The 21855-nt window shown below is 36.0% G+C and overlaps 1 protein-coding gene across 1 annotated transcript in view; it reads right to left on the bottom strand.

The window, feature by feature from the left end:
- Positions 1-9278: 9278 nt before the first annotated feature.
- HAS2 (hyaluronan synthase 2) overlaps positions 9279-21855 on the bottom strand; it is a 28880-nt gene continuing 16303 nt past the window's right edge. Inside the window, exons 3-4 of the mRNA XM_012743342.2 lie at positions 13641-13742; positions 9279-12210 (exon numbers count right to left, since the gene is read on the bottom strand). Coding sequence (XP_012598796.1) covers positions 11281-12210; positions 13641-13742 — 1032 coding nt within the window. The 3' untranslated portion in view covers positions 9279-11280. The remainder of the gene's footprint in view (positions 12211-13640; positions 13743-21855) is intronic.

Below are 21855 nucleotides of genomic sequence, written 5' to 3'. Positions count from 1 at the left end.
AGCTCTATATGCCCAGAAGTAACGTTCTGAGCAATGTGGAAGGTGGCCATGTAATGGGGTCATAGTAACGTTAGCAGCCTTAGTCATGGTCCTGGGAGGTCAATGGAAGTTCTGAGCTCTCTTTGTATTCTCTAATCTCTAGCTATGGTTCTCCTGCCAAACATCTACTTAGGGAATGTTATGGCTGGCCACAAATCACCATCCAATGCCTTGATTCTTGGCTATATGAAATGAAACTTCTCCTGGGTGGGGCTAAAAATGGAGCAAGCAATAACTGTTGCCATCAGTACAAAGAGAATTTGCATACTTCCCTTCCTTATACTATCTTCTCTAGATATTCAGACTTGAAAAATGTTATCAGATATCAAAAATAGTTAAAAATTAAAAACCCTGGCTTATGAACTTGCATATACATTCATGCACTATTGATTAAATTTTTTAAAAAAAGAAAAAACAAAGCTCTAGTTCCACAGTTTATACATAACCAAGCCATATATCTTTAAGTATTTTCTAGGGTCTAAGTTATAAGAGTGAGTTCTTAATTCATTAGGCTAGAAGAAAAGGGTGGGTCTTTTTTTTCCTTTAGAATAAGAAATAAGCCATTTGTTAAACCCTTGATATCCTCTTTTGCCTGTCTAAGGTTAAATATTGCATAAGCAGGTACAAGATTTACAAAAGTGGAGTATTTGACACCATTATTTCATACTCGTGAGTTTTAAACCATATTCATTTAGTACTTTCTATATGTCAAGCACTGTTAGGGCTCTGAAATATAGGCTATATCTCTATGAGTTTTATACTCCAGTTGCTCACTGAGACAGACACCAGTCACGTAAACAAATAATAACTAATTTCTAATTTTTTTGAGAAAAATGATATGGTAGAAACAGACTAGAGGATGGATGTCATTTTAGATAGCATGCTCAGGAAAGGACTCTTGGAAGAGGTGGCCTCAGTGATGAGAACAAACCAACCATGGTAAGTTCTTGGAAAAGAACTTCAGGCAAAATAAATAGCAACAGTTAATGGCCGTGAAGTGGGAACAAGCTTGTCTTGGCTGAGGAACTGAATGAACGACAGTGTGTAGTGTAATAAGGAAGAAAGGAAGAAGTTCCACAGAAAGTCATGGAAACATACAGAAGACAGATTATGTTGGACTTTGTGGAATGTGGTATCCAGAGATAAGAAGACAGCTGAAGGCTTCTAAGTGAGTTTGTGAGATGATCTCACAGTGGCTGTTAGAGGAGCAAGACTGAAGAAAGATAGGATAGATGACTGACAATAGTGCCGGCAGCTTGGCCTGGGGTAGTAGCAGTAAGAATGAAGAGAAGTATCCATCAGGACTCAGAGCTCTAATCTGACCTCTCTTGGTAAAAGATGAATATCTCTTTCTAATGCTCAGAATGAATAACAGTGATTCACATTTGAAGAGTTTTTTTTCTGAATTTCCAGTGGCCTTTCCTTTCTATTATTATCATTACTTCTTTTTTTAATCTCAAAAGCATCCATATGTGGTTTTTTAGCAGAGGAGTTCTTATACTTTTACACATGAAGAAAGTAGGGCATCCACTAACAGTCAACCAGAACTCAGTGAAGCCAAGACTCAAATCCATCTGATGCCAATGCCATGTTCTTCCTACTGACCCACCTACTATACTGTAGATATTTCAAACCATTCGTTTTGGCAGATACAAAATTGTATTAAGTGTTCCTCTAGACATCAGAACACAAACTAGATAATCATAAGGGTTCACCAACTTTGTGTCTGAAGGAGAAGGTGGCCACCTATTCTTAGAGTAAATCTTAGGGCTGTATAGAAGCTAACAAATGGACGAATGGTAAAATTCCTTGGTATTTGAGTTACATATACCAGTCCTCAGTGCAGTGTTTCGCTGAGTAAAGAGAGGAAAGAGTAGTATAAAAGGCTAGGTAATAAATATTGGACTTTGCACACTGTATGGTCTCTGTTGTAACTACTCAACTTGGCTGTGGTAGAGTGAAAGCAGCCATAAATAATACATAAGTGAATGAGCATGGCTGGATTCCAATAAAACTTTATTTATGAAAATTAAAATTGGAATATTATGTAATTTCCGTGTGTCACAAAATACTCTTCTTTGGATTTTTTTTTTAACTATTTAAAAATATAAAACCATTCTTAGCCCACAGACCATATCAAAACAAGTGGCAGGCTGGACCTGAGCTGTAGGTCTCAGTTTGCCAACCCCTGTTTTAGATAAGGATGAAAAACAGGGAATTAAGGAAAGAGAGGAAAGAAGGAACATTAATGAAGTTAGTTGTTTATTAAAAGAAAGACAGAAAAATTTTATTAAACTCCTATTGTGTAGCAAGTTTTATCCCTACACATTTTTATAAGATATTTTGATTACACAATAACTCAGAAATGAGTGCCATTCCCTTTATCATTAAAGGAGGAAAATAAGGCTCGAAGAAGTGGTGTAATTTTCTTGAGTTTCTACTGCTGAAAAATAGAGCAGTAGTTGGAATACAAGTCAATCTGCAACCAAAGCCTAAGTACACAATGAGTCAGAGCTCCAAACTTGTCTGGCCCCATGCATGTCCAAAATGGGTAATAATGCAGCAATTTGTTTTGGGGCAAGAACTTTAGAATCTCTATTTTTGATATGTTATATTTCTTAATGGAGCTGAAAATTTCAGGTACTGTGCTAGATTGCTAAATATCAAAGACCCATAAGCCTGAAAGCTTATGAGTTACAATTCCTTTTGAGGGGGAATGGATTTAAGAGTGGAGAAGCTGACCAGAAATTGCAAAGTTGAGGTTTTCTGCATTATAAAGCAGGCCGGGAACACTTATCTGGATAAAAGAGACCCAAATGTTAGCCCCAGGGTTAGTAACAAGTTGTGAAGCCTTGTGCTAGGAGGTAAAATCAACTGGATGGCAGTTTACTTATTTGAGATAAGGAGCCTGGACTTTCTCCACTCTCCCTCTCTTTCTTATTCCTTGCCTCATTCCAATGAAGATTTGAGGCAGCTGAGTTGGACTAAATGGCCTTTAAGTTTCCTATCTACAGAGAGTCCACTAATAGCTGCATAAGACAGCTATTCAACTTTGATTCCCAAAGATCCTTCTTTAGTTTTATTTTCTTAAAACTTTCATCTATCTTTTTAATTGAAGAAAGACACATCATGTGTTGTCTAGAGAGGTGAAACTTTTACTTATGCCTCTGTTTGTTCTGAGAATAAACATGTGTACTGTGATTCTATTCTGACCTGGTTTAAAAATGATTAATTTTGTGACTCAACAGTCAACTCAATGCAAGATAGAGAATAAAACACAACCTTTCTCTTAGTTTATAAAGCAACTGTGCTTTTCAGTCAGTGTTCTCATACACTACCAAAGTTATTGCGAATATTCACTAGCCCACTTAATCGTACATCTTCCCAATATATTAGGATTAAACTCCTTGTTGTCCTAAACAGCAGATCTAAAACAGGTCACTTAAGTTTGCCTATTCAACGTTGTGAAGAGCTTTCTGACGGCAGATGGGTAAACTGAACTCTATAGAAAAGAGCCTGTTTCCGCAGCTCAGAGGCTATGCCAAGTGAACCTGAGTCTTCTCCCTCTTCCTCTGTGGTCTCCATACCTGGAGCTGATTATTCAAGTAAGAAGGAGGTCAAACTCTGAGTGGTGTTTCTAGATCTTGAATGAAAACAAATTCAGCTTGTGATATCAGGAATTGTATACCAATGTTGCTTAAGCTATGTTCTGCAGAATAATAATGTTAATCCAGGTGTTAACCAACATCGCGGTGGAAAGGGGACCATAGTCATTTAAGTGTGGGGATTTCTGTATGGGACAGGCCTCTCTTGCAGAATCATACAATTACTCATCAGCAGGTTTCTTAAAATTTCTGCAGTGAAGAAATCAGATGTACTCAGTGTTTCCTAAACATGCCTGAGAATAGAACCCTTTTATTTCATGGATGATCTTTCAACAACTTGGAGCACTGATACAGCAAGCACTCATTGTATCAACAGTTTTTCTTTTTTCAAGCTCAAAGCCTGGTATATAATAGACACCTAATAAATATTAGTTGAAAGTCAAATGAGTGCATGAATGAATAAAATGATATAAAGTAAGGATATATATTTATATGTATAGACTTGCACTATAAATATTTTTTCCTATGAGAACACATTTAACATCACCCAAGCCATATTTATTGAGTGCCTGCTTTTTGAGTATTTCTGTGCTAGGTTTTGGGGAGCTCAGAATCTAAACAAAATAATGATAACTGAATGTCATAGGTGAGAGAGAGATAGCTAAGTATAACATGCTCTGGAATATGGGTGGAGAAGGAGGAGTCAGGGAAGATCTCTGGAGAAGGTAATATCAAATTGAGTCTAAGATGTGGCTCAACAAACAAATATTTATGATGTACATGGATAAAGGCTTCAGATGTACAGCATTGCAATTATTAAGCAGATACACATACATATTTTATGTTTTGAAGGTAAAACATTGTAACAGAAATGTCTTTGTTAGATGGGAGGACTGGTTTTACATTCTGGGAAACCAGATAATATGAGAACATGTGTCAACAATACTTATCCAAATTACATAAAAGGAAAACATAAACCATGAACCAAAATAGGAAATGAAGCATTTAGCATTTAAGCTAGTAAGTTAAAAAACAAAATTTTGTGGAGGTTCTGTGCATTCTCATTATAAGAATTCCGGTGAATTCTCACCACTTAACCTTTCTTACAACTAAAGCACAGTCTCCTGCCCAGAGACTTTTCTTTCTCTACCCTGATAAAACCTTCAATGTCTCTACATTCTCTTCATATCATAATTAATAAGTCTACCCAAGCCTGAAGGAGTTCTTTATAAATGAAAAGCTGAGAATTTGACTATTTCATAACTCTGACTCTATGGCTATTTCCCAACCTATGTTGGGAGTCTTATCCCCTCTCTCATTTATTCTATCCACAAATTTATATTGAGCTCCTACCCTGTGACAAACTATGTACTGAGATCAGAGATGCAATGCTGATGCAATTTCACAGAGTTCCTTCCATCATGGAGCTTACCCTCTAATGAAAGAGATAGGTATTAAACAAGGAGTCATAGAGACAAAATTAAAATAAGAGCACTAAGGAATTCCATAAGATAATATAATAGAGGAACAAAGCTTGCAGTAGTCATGGAAGGCTTCCCTGAGGAAGTGATGATTGAACTGAGGCTGAAAGGTAGAATAGGAGTTCATGAGACAAAAGTAGTAGTGGGAGGGAAGTGGGGTCAGGAAGAGCTTCTGGAAATGCCCACCGGAGGACAGGAGCATGGCTTACTAGAGGATCTCAAAAGATTCCTTGGCTGGGCATGGTGGCTCATGCCTGTAATTCTACAACTTTGGGAGGCCAAAGCAGGAGGATCACTTGAGGCCAGGCATTCAAGTCCAGCCTGGGCAACATAGAAACACCTCATCTATACAAAAAATAGAAAAATTGGCCAGGCATGATGGTGTGCACCTATAGTCCCAGTTACTCAGGAGGCTGAGGCAGGAATCACTTGAGACCAGGAGTTTTAGTTGCAGTGAGCTATGGTGATGCCACTGCACTATAGACCCAGCAACAGAGTAACACCCTGTCAAGAATAAAAAAATAATAATAATAATTCCTTGAAGGAAAGCATAATTTTTTTAAATCCTAGCAGTGTGGCACATAATCACTACTTAAGAACTGTTGAATGAATGCCTTAACCTGGTAGACAGTGCCGAGGTATTCTTTTTTTGGGTGACAAAAGCATCAACTCACTGCCCAAAGCAAAAAAAAATGTGTAGCCTTCATACCCCAAAGCTTATTCTGGAGCAAATTCCTAGAATGCTACCAAATTTCCTAAAAGAAGTTTAATTGCTTGAGTCCATCCATGCTTCCTGATTTCTTCATATATTCATTTGCTTATTCACCAAATATCATTGGACACCTGGCTGTGCCATTTACCAAAGAGGATTAAAAAATGAAGACATAGACTAAGCCTGAAAAATCTTTCAGTCTACCAGGTTGTTATTATGTGCCCCAGTGTTCACAAAACAAGGCAGAAGAAAGTCTGGACTGCATGGCAGAGATGAAAATGAAATATTGTATGAGTGAAGAGAGAGAAATCCCTTTAAGTTGAGGTATTTGGGGAAGCAGATGCCAGTGGAATCAAGAATATTGAATAATTCTGACAGATACAGGGACAGGGGAAGAGGTGAAAAATCATTTAAGGTTGAGAACAAAATGCAAACAAAGATTAAAAGAGAAGGGCAAAGTGTGTTCAAGAGGGAGTAAAAAATCCAATCTAGCAGGACCATGAAAAGTAGTACTAGTTAAGGACTACAAGAAAGGATATAAAGAGATAAGCAACAGTCTTAAATATTTAATGATCTTATCTTGGTGACAATGAAGTTAAACCTTTCTATTAAGAGGCCTCAGAAAAATAATTTTGACAGAAATATGGAGAATCTACAAGATACAGCAGACATTGGGAGTAGAGAGGTGGTTAGGAGGTACTTTCAATAGTTTGGTAAGAGATAAAGAACATCTTAACAAGGGGGAGAGATGAATTTGAGTGACTTGTCAAAGGTGGGATCAAATGGCTATAGTGACTAGGTGGTTATGGGCTTCTTAAACAAAAAGAGCTAAAGATAGTGCTTGGGTAATGGGCAGGAGGTAATGTCCTGAGGGTGTGAAGCAGGAGGCAGATTAGAAAGGAATGTGATGAATATGGTCAAGTGCCTGGGAGAATAATACCAGTTTATTATGAGTATGCTCAGACCAAATCATAATTCTAAACATAATTATTCATATTGGTTTCTCAAGTCCAAACCATCATAAAGTCTTTCACTTTATAGGTTAGCATGTTCCCAAACTCTACATGTCTTATAATCTATCAAAATTAATGTAAATACTTCTTTCTAGTATTTCCCCCAGTTGGGATGTGGTCGTCTATGATCCACCTTCAAATTTACTTTCTGTAATTATGTCCCAACTCTTAGTCAAATACAACCTACACCTTAATTAAATATTCTATTCAAAGGACCACATATTATTAAAATCAATCATACCTCTAGCACTGTACTTGTATTGTTTCTTCCACTTGGGAAATCCTTAGTTTCCATTCAAATTTGTATATCTTTACAGAATCAACTCAAAGACCACACTGTGTTAAAGCATGCCTTTGTGGAGTTATTTGTACATATTTATTCATTCTTTTTATGTCCCATGCCACTATTTATACCTCTATAATTCTGTTTTACATCAAATCTTTGTGTGATTATCATATCCCTCTTATTTAATTGTAAGCTCTTTGAGTATAGAGAAAATGTGCACCTCTTCATTTCTTGCCCGTAACAGGGATTAATAAGATTAACTAAAACCAGATAACTGTCAATACCCTAAATGAAATTAAAATAGAAAAGTTTAATATGAGAATACAAATATTTGAGTGAATAGCTATCTTAGAAATGATAATCAGTTTAAGGTGCACAACATAAGATACTGCATTAGGGCAATGTTTCTCAAATATTAATATGTGTAACAGTCACCTGGGGATCTTATTAAACAGATTCCCCAGAAGTTTTGATTCAGTAAGTCCAGGGTATGGTCATGAATCTGCATTTCTAAAAAAATTCCAAGATGTTGCTAATGCTGCTAGACAATGGACAAAACACTAAGTAGCAGTAGTTTAAGGGGTAAGCTTGATATCACAGAATACCTAGACTTAAACTGTACCACTATAGTTTACTAGCTTTATGATCTTAAGTTGCTAGATTTCTTTAAGCCTCAGCATCCTTGCCTCCAAAATGGCAATAATAATGGAACTCCTTGGGACTGATATGGTAACTAAAATAGTTGATCTATAAAACATGTTTCTGGAAGTACCTAACAAATATTGTGTGCTCAAATCTTAGGTGTCAGTGTGAGTACTTATTAGTACAAATAAATCAACAGATTCCTAAAGAGCAGGAGTCATTGAACTATGATCAGAAGGATAAATCTGGCACATTGCCTGTTTTAATAACATTGGTGTACTACGAATACCTTTTTTATTTTTTAAATAGTTGAAAAATAGCAAAAGAATACATTTTTGACAAGTGAAAATTACATAAAATTCAAATTTCAGCATTATTGGGACATAGCTACACACTGGTTTACATATTACCTATAGATGCTTTTATGCTGTAAGAGCAGAATTGAGGAGGATTTATATGACAGCCTAAATGGCCAGCAAAGCCTAAAATGTATGCTATATGGCTCTGCACATTAAAAGGTTGCCATCAAGTGACTTTACCAGTAAATTATTGGGTCTAGAACCATTCACATTTCTCTTGTCTACCACAGCAAAAATGTTCAATGGCTATAGTTTATAACAGTATAAAAGTACTGAAGGATTCTTAGATATAAAATATTAAAAATTATTGGTAAATAAGATAAAGTTGAGGAATCAGAGGTAAAATGAGATAATTATCATCAAAGCTCCTCAAATCAGGAAATGCTATTAGATGTTCCAACCCACTTAAAAATATGTATTTATTGTCTTTTGTCTAATTCTAAAAACAACACATGTTCATGGTATTTGGAAAAAATGAAATATATACAGAATATAAATTGATTATACTCCCAGCATTAGAGATAATTACATTTAAATATTATTGTTTTTATAAAATTGTTACTGTACAAAATGGTTATTTTTTAAAATATATTTCTCTAACATCTTCATATATTCTTTGAGAACATTGTATGCAATAGCTAATCATGTTCCATTGCTTTTATGTGCCATAATTCACATAATTATTGCCCTCATTATTCAATTTTAGGTTATTTTAAGGTTTTGTTATTTGCTATAATAATGCTATAATATAAACAAACTTGCTTATAACTTTTATGTATATCTGTGATTTTTTTTCCTGCTATAAGTTCATATGATAAAACTTTCGTCTAAATTTGGGCTGCTTTCAACGGAAGTGGAATAAAGTGAAGATCAGAGACAGGGGAAACGATAATTGAGATAATCTCCCTCTCTCTCTTTCTATTTTTCTCTTGTCCCCTTTCTCCTTTCTCTCTCTCTCCCTGTCCCCTGTCTCTCTCTTTTCCTCTCTCTCTCTTTCCCTTCTGGTTTTCTGGATTTCCAAACCACACCAATTTTGGGGATTTCTATCTAAAGATAAGTAACATTAAATGACATATTATCTTTTACCAACCCTGACTTTTTTTTTGATAAACCCCATTCTTAAATCCATACCATTATAATCAGAAAAACGAAGTTCCCCCTTCCCTTAGGAAAAAAAGGCAATAATCTTATCAAAAATATTTTATTTACAAAAAAATTAATTATACTATACATCCTATACTGGAAATACATTGAATAATTGCTAAAATAAATACAGGCAATTAATTCAACTTTTTATAAGAATGAGAGAATTTGACATTTGAATGTTATCAAAGCTTAACTTAGAACATAAATAGTTAAAAAGGCAAACTCAAGTTTTAGTCTCATTTATTGGCATGGTGTGTTTGTTTCCTGCAAGCTCCCCTGTCAGTGAGAGCCTGAGTTTCATAATGTGATATACCTTTTTGTACTCTGAAGGTAGAACGTGCAGCTTTTTCTTAGGCAGGATAGGTGTAACATAAATGACTGCATAAAAAAGCAGAACAGCAGGAAGCACGAGTTTAACACTTTTCCACGTGTGTCTGCTTCACCGCAATGCTGTTTATTCATCTATTCCTGTATTTTGATTGTGCTTTTAACACAAGTCTACACAGCACCAGCTACAAGGCAAGATCAATTGTGTAAAAAGTCAAATTGGAGGCTTGAGGCTAAGTTCAGAGTACCTATTTTTATATGTGCCACTTTTTGATATACTTATTGAACCTTAATATTAATTTCTACTGTGTAGACAATTTTATATAGGCCAAGAACAGGAGAGATGAATCAAAAATCTGTATAATTCAGAAAAAAATATCCTCCTTCCCTAGAAAGTAAAAGAGGATACTTGCAGTATAAATCTGCCAATTTTGAACCTATATGTTTTAGAGTTATAATTTATTCAATTTACCCATGTAAACATCATATCAACATGTAAAATGAAATGGCAAGCTGAAAAATATGACAGGTGAAACATGTTCAATATCCAGATAGGATCTGGTAAATTTGGGCCACAGAACAAAATCTTTGATGAACTATACTATATTTGTCCAAATTATACAGATAATTTTCCACTTTCCATTTTACTTGGCCTGGAAAAATACTGCCAGAATCTCCAAAGATTATTCATCTTTGATACTCATGGTTTGTCCAGTGCTGGATGTCTACTTTTGTCTTTCAAGAACTGACACTCCCCTTTTTTTAATCTTATGAAAAAATTGCACTTTTCTACCCTTTGGCCTTGAGTTTCAATTACTTTTTTTCTTTTGTACACACGGAAGTATGTTTTTACTCCCAAAGTGTGACAGGTATATTGGCCTTTTCTAACCGAAATGGAAAAAAAAAGTTAAAATATTGAAAGTTTAAATACTTTTTTCACAGAAATAAACTATTCAATTTTAAAAGGTAGAGAGAGAGAGAAACATTTTATTCTTTCTATCATGAACATCAGTCAACCAAGCTTCACATTTTGGGCAGGTTTTTTAAGTATGAATTTTTTTCAGAACTTATTTTATTAAAAAAAAAGAGGAGGAACAGGTGTATTTTGGCAGAGAAGTAAAATATAGAAATATGTAAAATTTGTCTTAAAAATTGGCATACAAAATTTAAAAACACAGTACAATTATATCAAAATACAGCACAGCCAACAGCCTTTAAATTTCCTTTGGCATTTCATTTGGTAAAGTTAAAAAGAAAATCCTTCCTAAAAAAAAAAATCATCAAAACAGTCCATAAGTTAGGTTGTATAGGATGAAAGAACTTTTCCTTGAGTTTCCAAAATCTTTTTCTTCCATGATAACCCACATAAAGCATGGCTAGTGAGGTATATAGGACAAAACACTTTCAGGTGGATGCACAGTAAGAAAAAAGTGCATAAACAAAGAATTCATCCCATTTTCATAGAAATAACAGGTTAAATCTGAGATTCTTCTTGTTGATGTATTGTTTTACTTTGGCAGAATGAAAATAAACCCATAGAAATGTCTTTGTTCAAGTCCCAGCAGCAGTGATATGTCTCCTTTGGTGGCATTATCTGATGCCACAATACTGTACAGCCCCTAGAGGAACTAAGGTGGCGTATGTGACTGCAAACGTCAAACCGTGTGAGATCACACATCAAGCACCATGTCATACTGTTGTCCCTTCTTCCGCCTGCCACACTTATTGATGAGAACCACATACAGCGTCAAAAGCATGACCCAATAGCATGCATAGAGCAACGTTCCAACAATTAGAACTGTCTGTTTGGACTCTGAAAATGGCTTTTTGGATTCCTTGTAAATGGTGAAAATCACACCACCCAGGAGGATTGTAAACCAAACGGACACTGGGATGAGTCCTATGAAATTAACAACAATGGTTTTCCTTCCTGATGTGCCCCACCCAGCTTTGTTTATGGTTGCGATGGCAAACATCTTGGCGGGAAGTAAACTGGACATGTATAACACTGAGTAGAGAGACATGAAGACCATGACGATATTTCCTCTAAGGCAGCTGGCAAAAGACGATTTGATGAGACCTACTAGCTGGACAGTTAACAAGAAGAGGAGGATGTTCCAGATTTTACCTCGGTAGAAGAGCTGGATTACTGTGGCAATGAGGAAGAAAGGAAAGAACCCAGTGATCACCGCCTCGTAGGTCATCCACAAGTGATGTTTGTGAAACCACATCGCATTGTACAGCCACTCTCGGAAGTACGACTTGCTCCAACGGGTCTGCTGGTTTAGCCATCTGAGATACTCTATAGGTGTTTCAGTAAGGCACTTGGATCGAGCGGTGTATTTTGTTGCATAGCCCAGACTCAGCACCCGGTTTGTTAGATGCCTGTCATCACCAAAACTACATTGGTTGCCCATAAATTCCTGATTATACCAGTCTTCCACAAACTCATGCAGCAAGGAGTTTCTGTACATTCCCAGAGGTCCACTAATGCACTGGACACAACCAAAATAAGACTGACAGGCCCTTTCTATGTTAAAAGCCATCCAGTATCGCACACTGCTGAGGAAGGAGATCCAGGAATCGTACTTATTTAAAATCTGCAAGAAGGAAAATACAAAAGGTAAGCTTTAGATAAAAATACCAACAAAGCCTGCACCATCCTGAGGTTACTACCTAAGTGACTCTGTTATTTTATCCTCCTATTTTGGCTTCTTTCCTCTTTTTACATGATTATGTTGTGTTTTCTCTGATTCTATGTTACTAGGTTGATTTAAGTTGTGTGCATATGTTGGTATTCTTTGATGGTGAGTAGATTTTTTTTTTCTACTTCATCATTCTCTGTCCTCTTTTTGCTATGATTTTTATTCTTGTTCTTATTTTTGTGTTATAAGATTGAGGTTTTTAGGGTTAGCTCTCAGTCCCCAAATTCTTCTCCCAGGCACTCTTTCCTCCATCTAAGATTTGAAAATTTTTAAGTTCTAGTCCCTTCTATTCTGGTTAATTTCCAAATCATCCAATCCTTGCCTGTTAATTTTCCTTCTCTCTTCTCTACACTTTTTCATAATGCCAGTGATAAAAGAGTTTGCTCTTATCTCCTGGAAAAATTTGAATCCTAAAACAATGCTTTATATAAAGGCTACTGAAATTTAAGGTTTTTTTTCTTGGTACTATTCCTAAATTCTCTCCTCTATCTCAACTTTGTTCAGTTTTTATCTGGATTTTGCATGCTTTCTTTTTTAGCACCAGGCTACTTTTTGTTGCTTCTAATGCAATTTCTTTGCCTTTATAATCAACCTGCATATATAAAATGGGTCATACAACAACAAATATCAAAATTTTAAAATCAATTTTCCATGTGCTTCTCACCTTTTGCTAAAATCTGATCTCATGTTTCAAGGGACTCATTTTTATGTTTACATATTTTCACACATTCATTTTTCCATCCCACAAACATCAAACTAACTTCATTAATATTTGTTTCCCATCAATAGCAAATGATGGGTCATACTGGAAAGTCCACTTATTATTTCTTTATCTTTCTCACTAGTATAAATTTGAGTTGTTGTTTTCTTTTTTCTTCCAGTTTTCTTTTTTCTTCCTATTTTCCAGTTTGGATTCTTGATCAACCACATATTAACCAATATTTAAGTGTATAGGTATAAGATGTATAATCCATTCCCTACCATAGTTCTGTTTCTTTACCCTTGTAAGTAAATAAACCCCAACATTTAGCAGAGTTTAGCAGAATATGAAATATTAAGTTGTGGCCCAAGTATATATGGTAGAAATCATTGCATCCACTACAGACATGGGTTATACCCCAGTACTAAGCAAGGAAATCCTAAAGTATTTCAATTTTTAATAGGAAAAGAGGCAGTGAAGTGGGTCCAAGGCACATTCTAATATGTCTCTAATACCAAGAATAATACCTGGCACAAAGTCAGTATGTGATAAATGTATGTTCAAGGAATCAATGAGTCAGAGTGCTATTAAAAGTGTCTCATACAAAAGACGAAGCCATATGTACCTGGACATCTCCCCCAACACCTCCAACCATGGGGTCTTCTTCTAAAACTTTTACCATCTCCACAGATGAGGCAGGGTCAAGCATGGTATCTGAATCACAAACCTGCAAAGAAGAAAGTAGAAAATGAGTTAAAGAGAAGGTAGAACTGTGAGTACACTGCATATAATCAGAACTGGGCCCACATACTATGCCCACATCTTTATTGTCAGGAGGTCTCAGTCAGCAAGTGTCACAGGGAATGAAAGAGGGCTCGTTATATCGTGGCCAATACAAAGAGCTTATTTTTCAGCATGCTTTATATTTAACCACTTTGGTATGGCGCTCACTGGCTGTGAAACCTTGCCCACAGCCGGCACTCATAGTCTGCATGGTAATTTGTGCTGTGCATTGACGACAAATCCATTTTTCTCTTGTGTAATGAAGAAAGCTTTAAAGTACTGAAAGCTTGTTTTACTTTACAGGCAGCTTTCCTTGTAATGTAAATCAGAATAGGTAACATATACATATATGTTTTCATTACGTTATTTTTAAATGTTCACAATTTTATTTTGATAAATGAAAAATTAGAAAAGTCATATAACGGCTGTTGGCTAAAGTCAACGCGCGCATTCATCTGTGACTGTCGACTATAGTCGACGCTGGTACCGAAGTGGTTAAGTTAATGACATTGCTGGGTAGAACAGCTGAAGTGATGTGTTGGGAATGACTTGTAGGATGACCAGCATGTCCCAGTTTGCCATGGTTGTCCCCAGTTTTGGCAATGAAAGTTGCATGTCCCTGGTAACACCCCTGACAAACTGGAACATTTGAGCACTCTAGACGTCTTTTTCCCAGTTGCCTTAAATAAGGCTTTTAGGCAATTGTCTCTCAGGTCTGAATGACAAGAAAATCCTCTGACATTTTTGAAAGAGAGATGTATTTAACAGTGGTTTTCCTCCTATTTTATTTCATTTTTTAAATTTCAGAATATTATAGGGGTACAAATTTTTTCGTTACATTTCGTACCATTTGAGTCAAAGTTATAAGTGTGCCCATCACCCAGATAGTGTGCATTGTACCTGTCAGGTGTGAATTTGCGCCTCCCTCTCCCACCTGCTTGATGTCTGATGAGTGTTATTTCCATATGTGCATATAAGTATTGATGGATTAGTTCAATTTAATGGTGAGTATATGTGGTGCTTTTTCCATTCTTGTGATACTTCACTTAGAAGAATGGTCTCCAGTTCCATCCATGTTAATACAAGAGATATTAATTCACCATTTCTTTTACAGCTGAACAGTACTCCAAGGTATACATACATATACCACATATTCTTAATATGGTGAATAAAAGACAGCAGAGCAATTCTCCTACAGATGATGATATAGTTCTGAAGCAAGATGTCCATATGGCCTGGGTTTAACAAATGACTTCACAAAGGGAACTAGCTTTAAAGACTTTTAAAGATATTTAAAGAAGTGTTCATCTAGTAGATGTAAATCACTTTAAGCTATTCTAGGAATGCCAATTATTGCTTTTAAAAACAATGGGCCAAGAAAAAAAGCAATTCTGAATCCAAACAAAATACAACTTCAAGAAAATTATTGGAGGTAGTTGATACCGGTGCACCCCTAATAGACATTTGTATTGGAGGCCAAAGTGAGGCAGTGTTATAATTAGTACTTTTCTTTCCAGCCTTATTTCTGAGTCAATTGAAAAATTAAACAGAAGAATAAAGCAGATACAAAACCAAACTATCACCTGTAAATTTATAAAGCTGATATGAAGAATAGGGTTTATATCTGCACAGAGTGGGCTTTATAATTCTGTTCCCCTGTTTTAGAGACCGGACTGAGTCCCAGACAGGCTGTAAGTGGAACTAGCCTCCTCCTGCAGATGCAGTGTGTGCCCCTTCAAAAGGCATGGCTGCTGCAGGCTCCTGGGGGGTAGCCCACTCCTAGAAGAGGGAAAGAGCTGGGCTTCCCATTACTCCTTCCATACTCACTACTTGGATTAAGGTATTCCTCTTCTCTTAAAAAATAAGAAATAAGACAGTGGGTAAAGGCCAGATGAGTTATACCTGGAGTTTCCTCACATGATTAGAGAAAAATCAGAAGTAGAAAAAAAGTAGGAAAAAAAAAGTCACCATCTCCCTATCATTGCATCATTTACTAACTGGACACAGTGCACTTTTTTGCTGAATGCAGAAAGACTCTAGCAGATATAAACTTATCAGCCATTATTCTGCCAGCAAGTCTGGCTAAACTGGTTGGAGCAAATCAAGATTTAGCCTATTCCTTTATATCAAAAGTAATTATCTTAACGGTTCTCTAAACTTGTCTATAAAAATAGTCAGCATTTGATATATGAGTTTTGAGTAATAAAAAAATAATCAATTTGTAGAAACAAAGTCTGAGTTGAAAGGAACCTTAGATAATATGGAACACGAGTCCCTTACATTATTAGCTAAGGAATCCCAACATTTTAAAAGAGTGTCTGTCACAATTTTACTAAAGCTATTTTTTTCTGAAAAGGTTTTATGTTATTGAAGAATACTGGTAAAAATAACAACTTAAGTGCATTATTAAAACTTATGACATATGGAATATATGGGACAACCAATTATAAAGAGTGAACTTACCCCTTTAGCAAAACTATAGCAACTTTGGTGTTAACTTCTGAATTTTTTATTCTGTTATTTATATTTAGTGCACTCATTCTTTAAACAAAACTCATTTATTGTTTTTTTTTTTTTTGGCATTCCATTTAGGTTCAACATAATCACACTTACTTTAAGAAAAAAAAAAATTAGGTAGAAGCTAGGCATAAGTCTGTCATTATACAAAGTAGGATGTTATTAACACTTGGGTTTGTATCCAAGCATCCCAAGCCTCCATAGCCTAGACAAATTCCTCTGAAAGCAATGCTTTGCCTCTTCCATGCCTTGTCTGTCTGTCACTGGTTTGTATATGGCTACAAGCTGGTCAGGAGGTCTGTGATGAGGGTAGAGAAAGGTGAAGGCAGAAGTCCAACCCATCTTTAGAATCCAGCATCCTGAATTTATGGCCACACCCACCTCTATTGACTCAAGGGAAAGAGGTAAAACCAGAAGGCTAAAATAAGACTAAAAACAACAGGAAGGGAGCAACCCAGAATTAATGTTCAAATAAGTCTCCTGCTTGTGAGCACAAGCAGGCCAGAGGAGCTGCCTCTTTGAAATGACTAAACTGAAACCAAACTTCTGAGGTTCTGCATATTTAAATTGGTCCTTGCCACTCCCAGTTCCTAAAAGCAAAATGCCAGAAGTTCTCTGAGAGAGATTGTTCACACAGTGAAGTTTAGCTATGTCAGAAGAGAAGGCTCCGAAATCTCTTGGGAATGGATTGGTTACAGTGGGAATTAAGAGCTTTTAAAAATCTCATCTTCTGGATGCTATTTGGTGGTAGAATGCAAACTAGAAGCCACAGTCTTTGACAATCTGTAAAAGCATGTGCATTCAGGGACACAATGGCATTTACTTATTAGGGTATAAAGAGCTTAACTTTTGTCCTTCTTAAATTCCAGAGGGCAGGAACAGAATTTCTAGCTGTCTCCTCACCTATTAATAACAAGTATGCAATTTTATAAATGTTGACTATTTAGGTCTTGGCTCCAATCTGTGGGAGACATACACCAGTTCATGCAGAGTTGAACTGCACATAAGGAAAAACCACAGGACATGATTTGAACACAGGACACAGAACAAACCAAAACATCTTTTTGGCCACACTGAATGAATATATCGCTATAATTTGTTGACACCACATGATCACTAGTTATAAGATTTCTCAATAGGAGATATGGAAATGAAGCAAAGTCACCAACTTTTGAGTAAACAGAATGAAACATGTGAAGACAAAAAGACATTATTGGGAGTAACTAGCCACCTCAGTTTTAACCACAGAATCATCAACTAGTGCATAAGCCCATCAATCTTCCTGCCTCACTACTCTGGCCAAGAATGAATTCCGTCTTTTTCCTCCCTAAAACAGGGGTTGGCAAACGGACCCATAGGTCAAGTCCAGCCTGCTACGTTTTGAAATGGCCTGTGAGCTAAGAATGGTTTTACATTTTTAAATAGTTTAAAAAATCAAAAGAAGAGTATTTCGTGACACATGGAAATTATATAATATTCCAATTTTCGTGTTTATAAATAAAGTTTTATTGGAATCCAGCCATGCTCATTAATTTACATATTATTTATGGCTGCTTTCACTCTACAACAGCAATGTTGAATAGTTACAATAGAGACTATACAGTGTGCAGAGTCTAATATTTACTATCTAGCCTTCTATAAGTAAAGTTTTCCAACCCTGCATTCAAAATAACTGGGCACAGGAGGAGGGTTCTGCTTTCATAAAAATAATAATGAAGTTGAGATTAAATATGTTTGAAGCCCCAGTGCTAATTTGGTAGATTATTTGAAGTTACCTCTATCTTTCAGTTATGAAGAGCAGTAACTGTATAAAGTATAGGATTTCAATAAACTAAATTTTCTTTAGCCAAGATTTTACCTATTATAAGAATGAAGACCCATAGAATCAAGAAGCCTCAATTAAAGTCTTGAGTCCTATAACTTACTACTTCTATCACCTTGAACAAGCCATTTACCATGATCATGACACATGAGTGAAATACTGTATGTAAAAGTACTTTGTGAATTACAAAGGAATGTAGAGGCCAGGTGTGGTGAATCAAGCCCATAATCCTAGTACCATCTACTGTACTTTTGTGTTTTCCTAGTACCCTGGAAGGCTGAGTCAGGAGGATCACTTGAGCCCAGGAGTTTGAGGTTGCAGTGAGCTAGGCTGACCCCACAGCACTCTAGCCCAGGCAACAGAGCAAGACTCAGTCTTGAAAAAAGAAAAAAAACCCTCAACAAACAAACAAACCCAAAGGACTGTAGAGAAAGAAATATTTTGTTAGTATAAGGTAATAATCTTTAATTTTTTATATTCCCAAAGTAAACCCACATCTAATCATGGCAATCATTACTACAAACAGATGGTTCCTTAGAGAGAATCAATAAAAGGGACATGGAAATTGATTACATACAGAGAACCTCTTAGCACATGAACAAATTCAAATTTATCTGGACCATCTATAGTATTTGTCCATTCCAACTTATCTTACTGATCTTAAAGGTAATTTAACTGACAACACTCTAAACAAAAATTCCCTTTAGAAATACTGCTATTTATTACCAAATACCTATTAAATTCTAAGACCCAAGTCTGAAATGCTAAGTCTCCATGCCTCACTCTTTAAAATGTCTTTCCTTTCAGATGGCCTGATGGCTCTCCTCCCTACTTTTCATACCACTTCAAAGGGCATTGAGAGCCAACACAGCAAGAGGAAAATCTTAATTGCTTTGGCTGTCTTCAGTGAGGGAACAGGTGGTAAGTAAATCAAGACTCCTTCTGTTGCTACTGGCTGCACCTTTTTCCTGCTTATAAGGCTCAACTCTTTCTTAACCTTGACCCTTCATCTTAACCTTGACCCTTCATCTTAACCTTGACCTAGTGAGACTATCTCTAGAGCACACAGCATTTGCTCTTGGTTCCCTACCACAACTTAATTAAAAAGTAAATGGAAATTTTTGCACCCCCTCCTTCAATTTCTCTAAAGAAAAGGGGTAAGGGCCAAAACCAAAAAAACTCACAAATAATTTCTTACTGGCAAATAAAATGGTGCCATTCTCCCTGAACTGCTAACAGTGTAGCACCAGAGTAAATACACTACTGAGAGGAAAAGCAAGCACTATACAAGGCCTTAGGATTAAATAGATCTGGGTCCCAATCCACTATTTACCAGTTATGTAATATACATGAACTAGTTTCTTAACTGTAGACTCCTTACTTCCTATCCCTAAGACTCTGTTCCTTAGATGAAAATTATGGATACTTTTATCTACCTCATACGTTTTTTATAATGGTTGGTTAGCTAATGAGATAATGTATGTAAAACTCTTAATAATGGCTAGCTCGTAGTAAATGCTTAATAAATGAAAGTCATATATAATAAGAAGTGATAAACCAAAACCAGAGGCACAAATTCAGGACACTAGTCCAAAGAGAGAAGGTCCTGTTTATAATTATTGTAAATGAATGATGACTCACTCAGAAGAGAATCAATGCTTTACCCAATATTCAACACATGTAAATGTTGAATTCTTGAGCAGACAATGCAAAATTCCTTAGAATGGGTTGTTAATGAGGGGGAAAAGAATAAGTAGAGAGTAGTTTGCAGCTAATTAAGACTCATTCATGACCTGGAATGTGCCCTTGGGGTACAGTGTGTGAAAGTTCATCATGTAGCAAAGGGTGGACCCTGAACCCTGTGAAACTTATAGATGTGTTTGTTGTATCTTAATTTGACATCTCTTCACTAACCATGAGATTTCTGAATGTGATGCAGCATAACACAGGAACATCATCTTTGGTTTCAGACATATATAAATGTAGATGACAAAGTTTTATTTTTAAAAATCTAGACCCTGAGAATTGCATTTTTAAATAGTTTAAAACTCAAGTATGGTCGTTAATTATATTACAACAGAATTCTAAGACTATCAATCCTGTATGACACTTTATTTACAAAAAAAATCTTGATTTTCTATTTATATGGATTCTGGATAAATGGAATTTACATGTAAGCACACACCCAAGATAACCAGCCTCAGACTAAACGGCAAATACAAAATCATAAAATCTAAAAATGTTAGTGCTATAAAACCCTTTGAAATTAATGAGTAAAAAAAAAATTGAAGAAAAGATAATTTTTGTTTTGTGAAAGGGATTGGGGGATGGGGAGGATGATTTTCTCTTATAGTAATTAGGTTTATGGTACAGGATCTCAAGTCTAGCCAATGGAAAGCCTTTACATTATGAACACCTAAGGAGTCTGGTGCTTCTTTGTTGCTCATTTTAAAAGGAATTAGGAAGACATAAGCCTTCTTTGATAGAATGAATTGTCCAAATGGTTATAAAATAATTCTTGCCTTAAGCCAACCAATAATCTCTTCCAATCATTAAGGTAAAAATGAGTCATTTGGTTATTCTCTTTTCCTTTCTAGGAAAACTTAAACATGAGTGTAATTTATAAAAGGTACAAAGCAAAGGTAGCAAGCCAGCTGGAAAAGTGGGAAACCAAATGTTGTCACCTCAAAGGCTTATACCAGGAAACATCCTTATTCCAAATGTTTGGAATTTCATTCCAAGGAAAGTGATCAGGGAAGGCTATAATGGCGACCCTTAAATTCAGGCTTATATTCAAGAACCCAATTTGGGGGGAAAGGGCAGATTAAAAGTGAAAGTGAGAAACATGACAATAACTGATGAATGGAAAGAAAGTTCTGATATCCCTTTTTGTTTTCTCTTGATCTCACTCTAGCAGAGCCTCCAGGATGTTGCCAAAAAGAGTTAAGATGTCAGAGGAATTAAACCAGTCCGGAGTTAAGAGTCCTGAACTGGGAGGGATCTTAGAGATGATCTATTCTATCTTATCAATTGATGAATCAATAGAGGCCAGGCCCTCAGCAAGTAAACAACAGAGTTGGGTTCAGAATTCAGACTTCCTTGTTCCTATTTCAGTGGGCTCTTAATGTTACCCTCCAAAACGAGGGACAAAAAGAAACACTATTCTCAACACTGGCCTTCCAATATTTCAGTTGCTTAGGCTTTGTATACAGAACAGGAACCAAACAAGTGTTACATATAGTTGATTATTGTTAATCACAGTAGTTATGGAGTATAAAGTTGCTAGGAATGCTGAATTATTGAATATTGAAAATTGTCTCATAGTGGAAATATAGTTTTAATTTCCTCCAAGCCTCTGGTTACAACATGTTCATCTACTGATCAATACATAACCTTGTTTTATTTGTACTTCTGTTTAAATATACCTTATTTAATATATATTGTTGATCCATTAATATTGAACTCATGTCCAGTAGCACAATAACGCATGCCTGAAGGAAACTCATCTCCATAAGGCACACCACAGGCTTCTTATGATTTGGAACACTAGACAGGTACTTCAGCATACACTTAGGGCCCATTAAAATAGCTACATCACCAAGTAAAAGCACAGAAAAGTGAAAAACATGGCACTAAATAACCATGAGGAGGATAATTGTTTATAGTGTAAAAGCTGAAAGAAGGCAAAGCATCACCTTGTTTGACCTCAGTCGGAACA

This window comes from Microcebus murinus, chromosome 7, assembly GCF_040939455.1.
Source record: "Microcebus murinus isolate Inina chromosome 7, M.murinus_Inina_mat1.0, whole genome shotgun sequence".
In the NCBI taxonomy this organism is placed as follows: domain Eukaryota; kingdom Metazoa; phylum Chordata; class Mammalia; order Primates; family Cheirogaleidae; genus Microcebus; species Microcebus murinus.
Note: the sequence above shows the minus strand (reverse complement) of the source record. Positions and strands in the feature narration are given on the sequence as shown.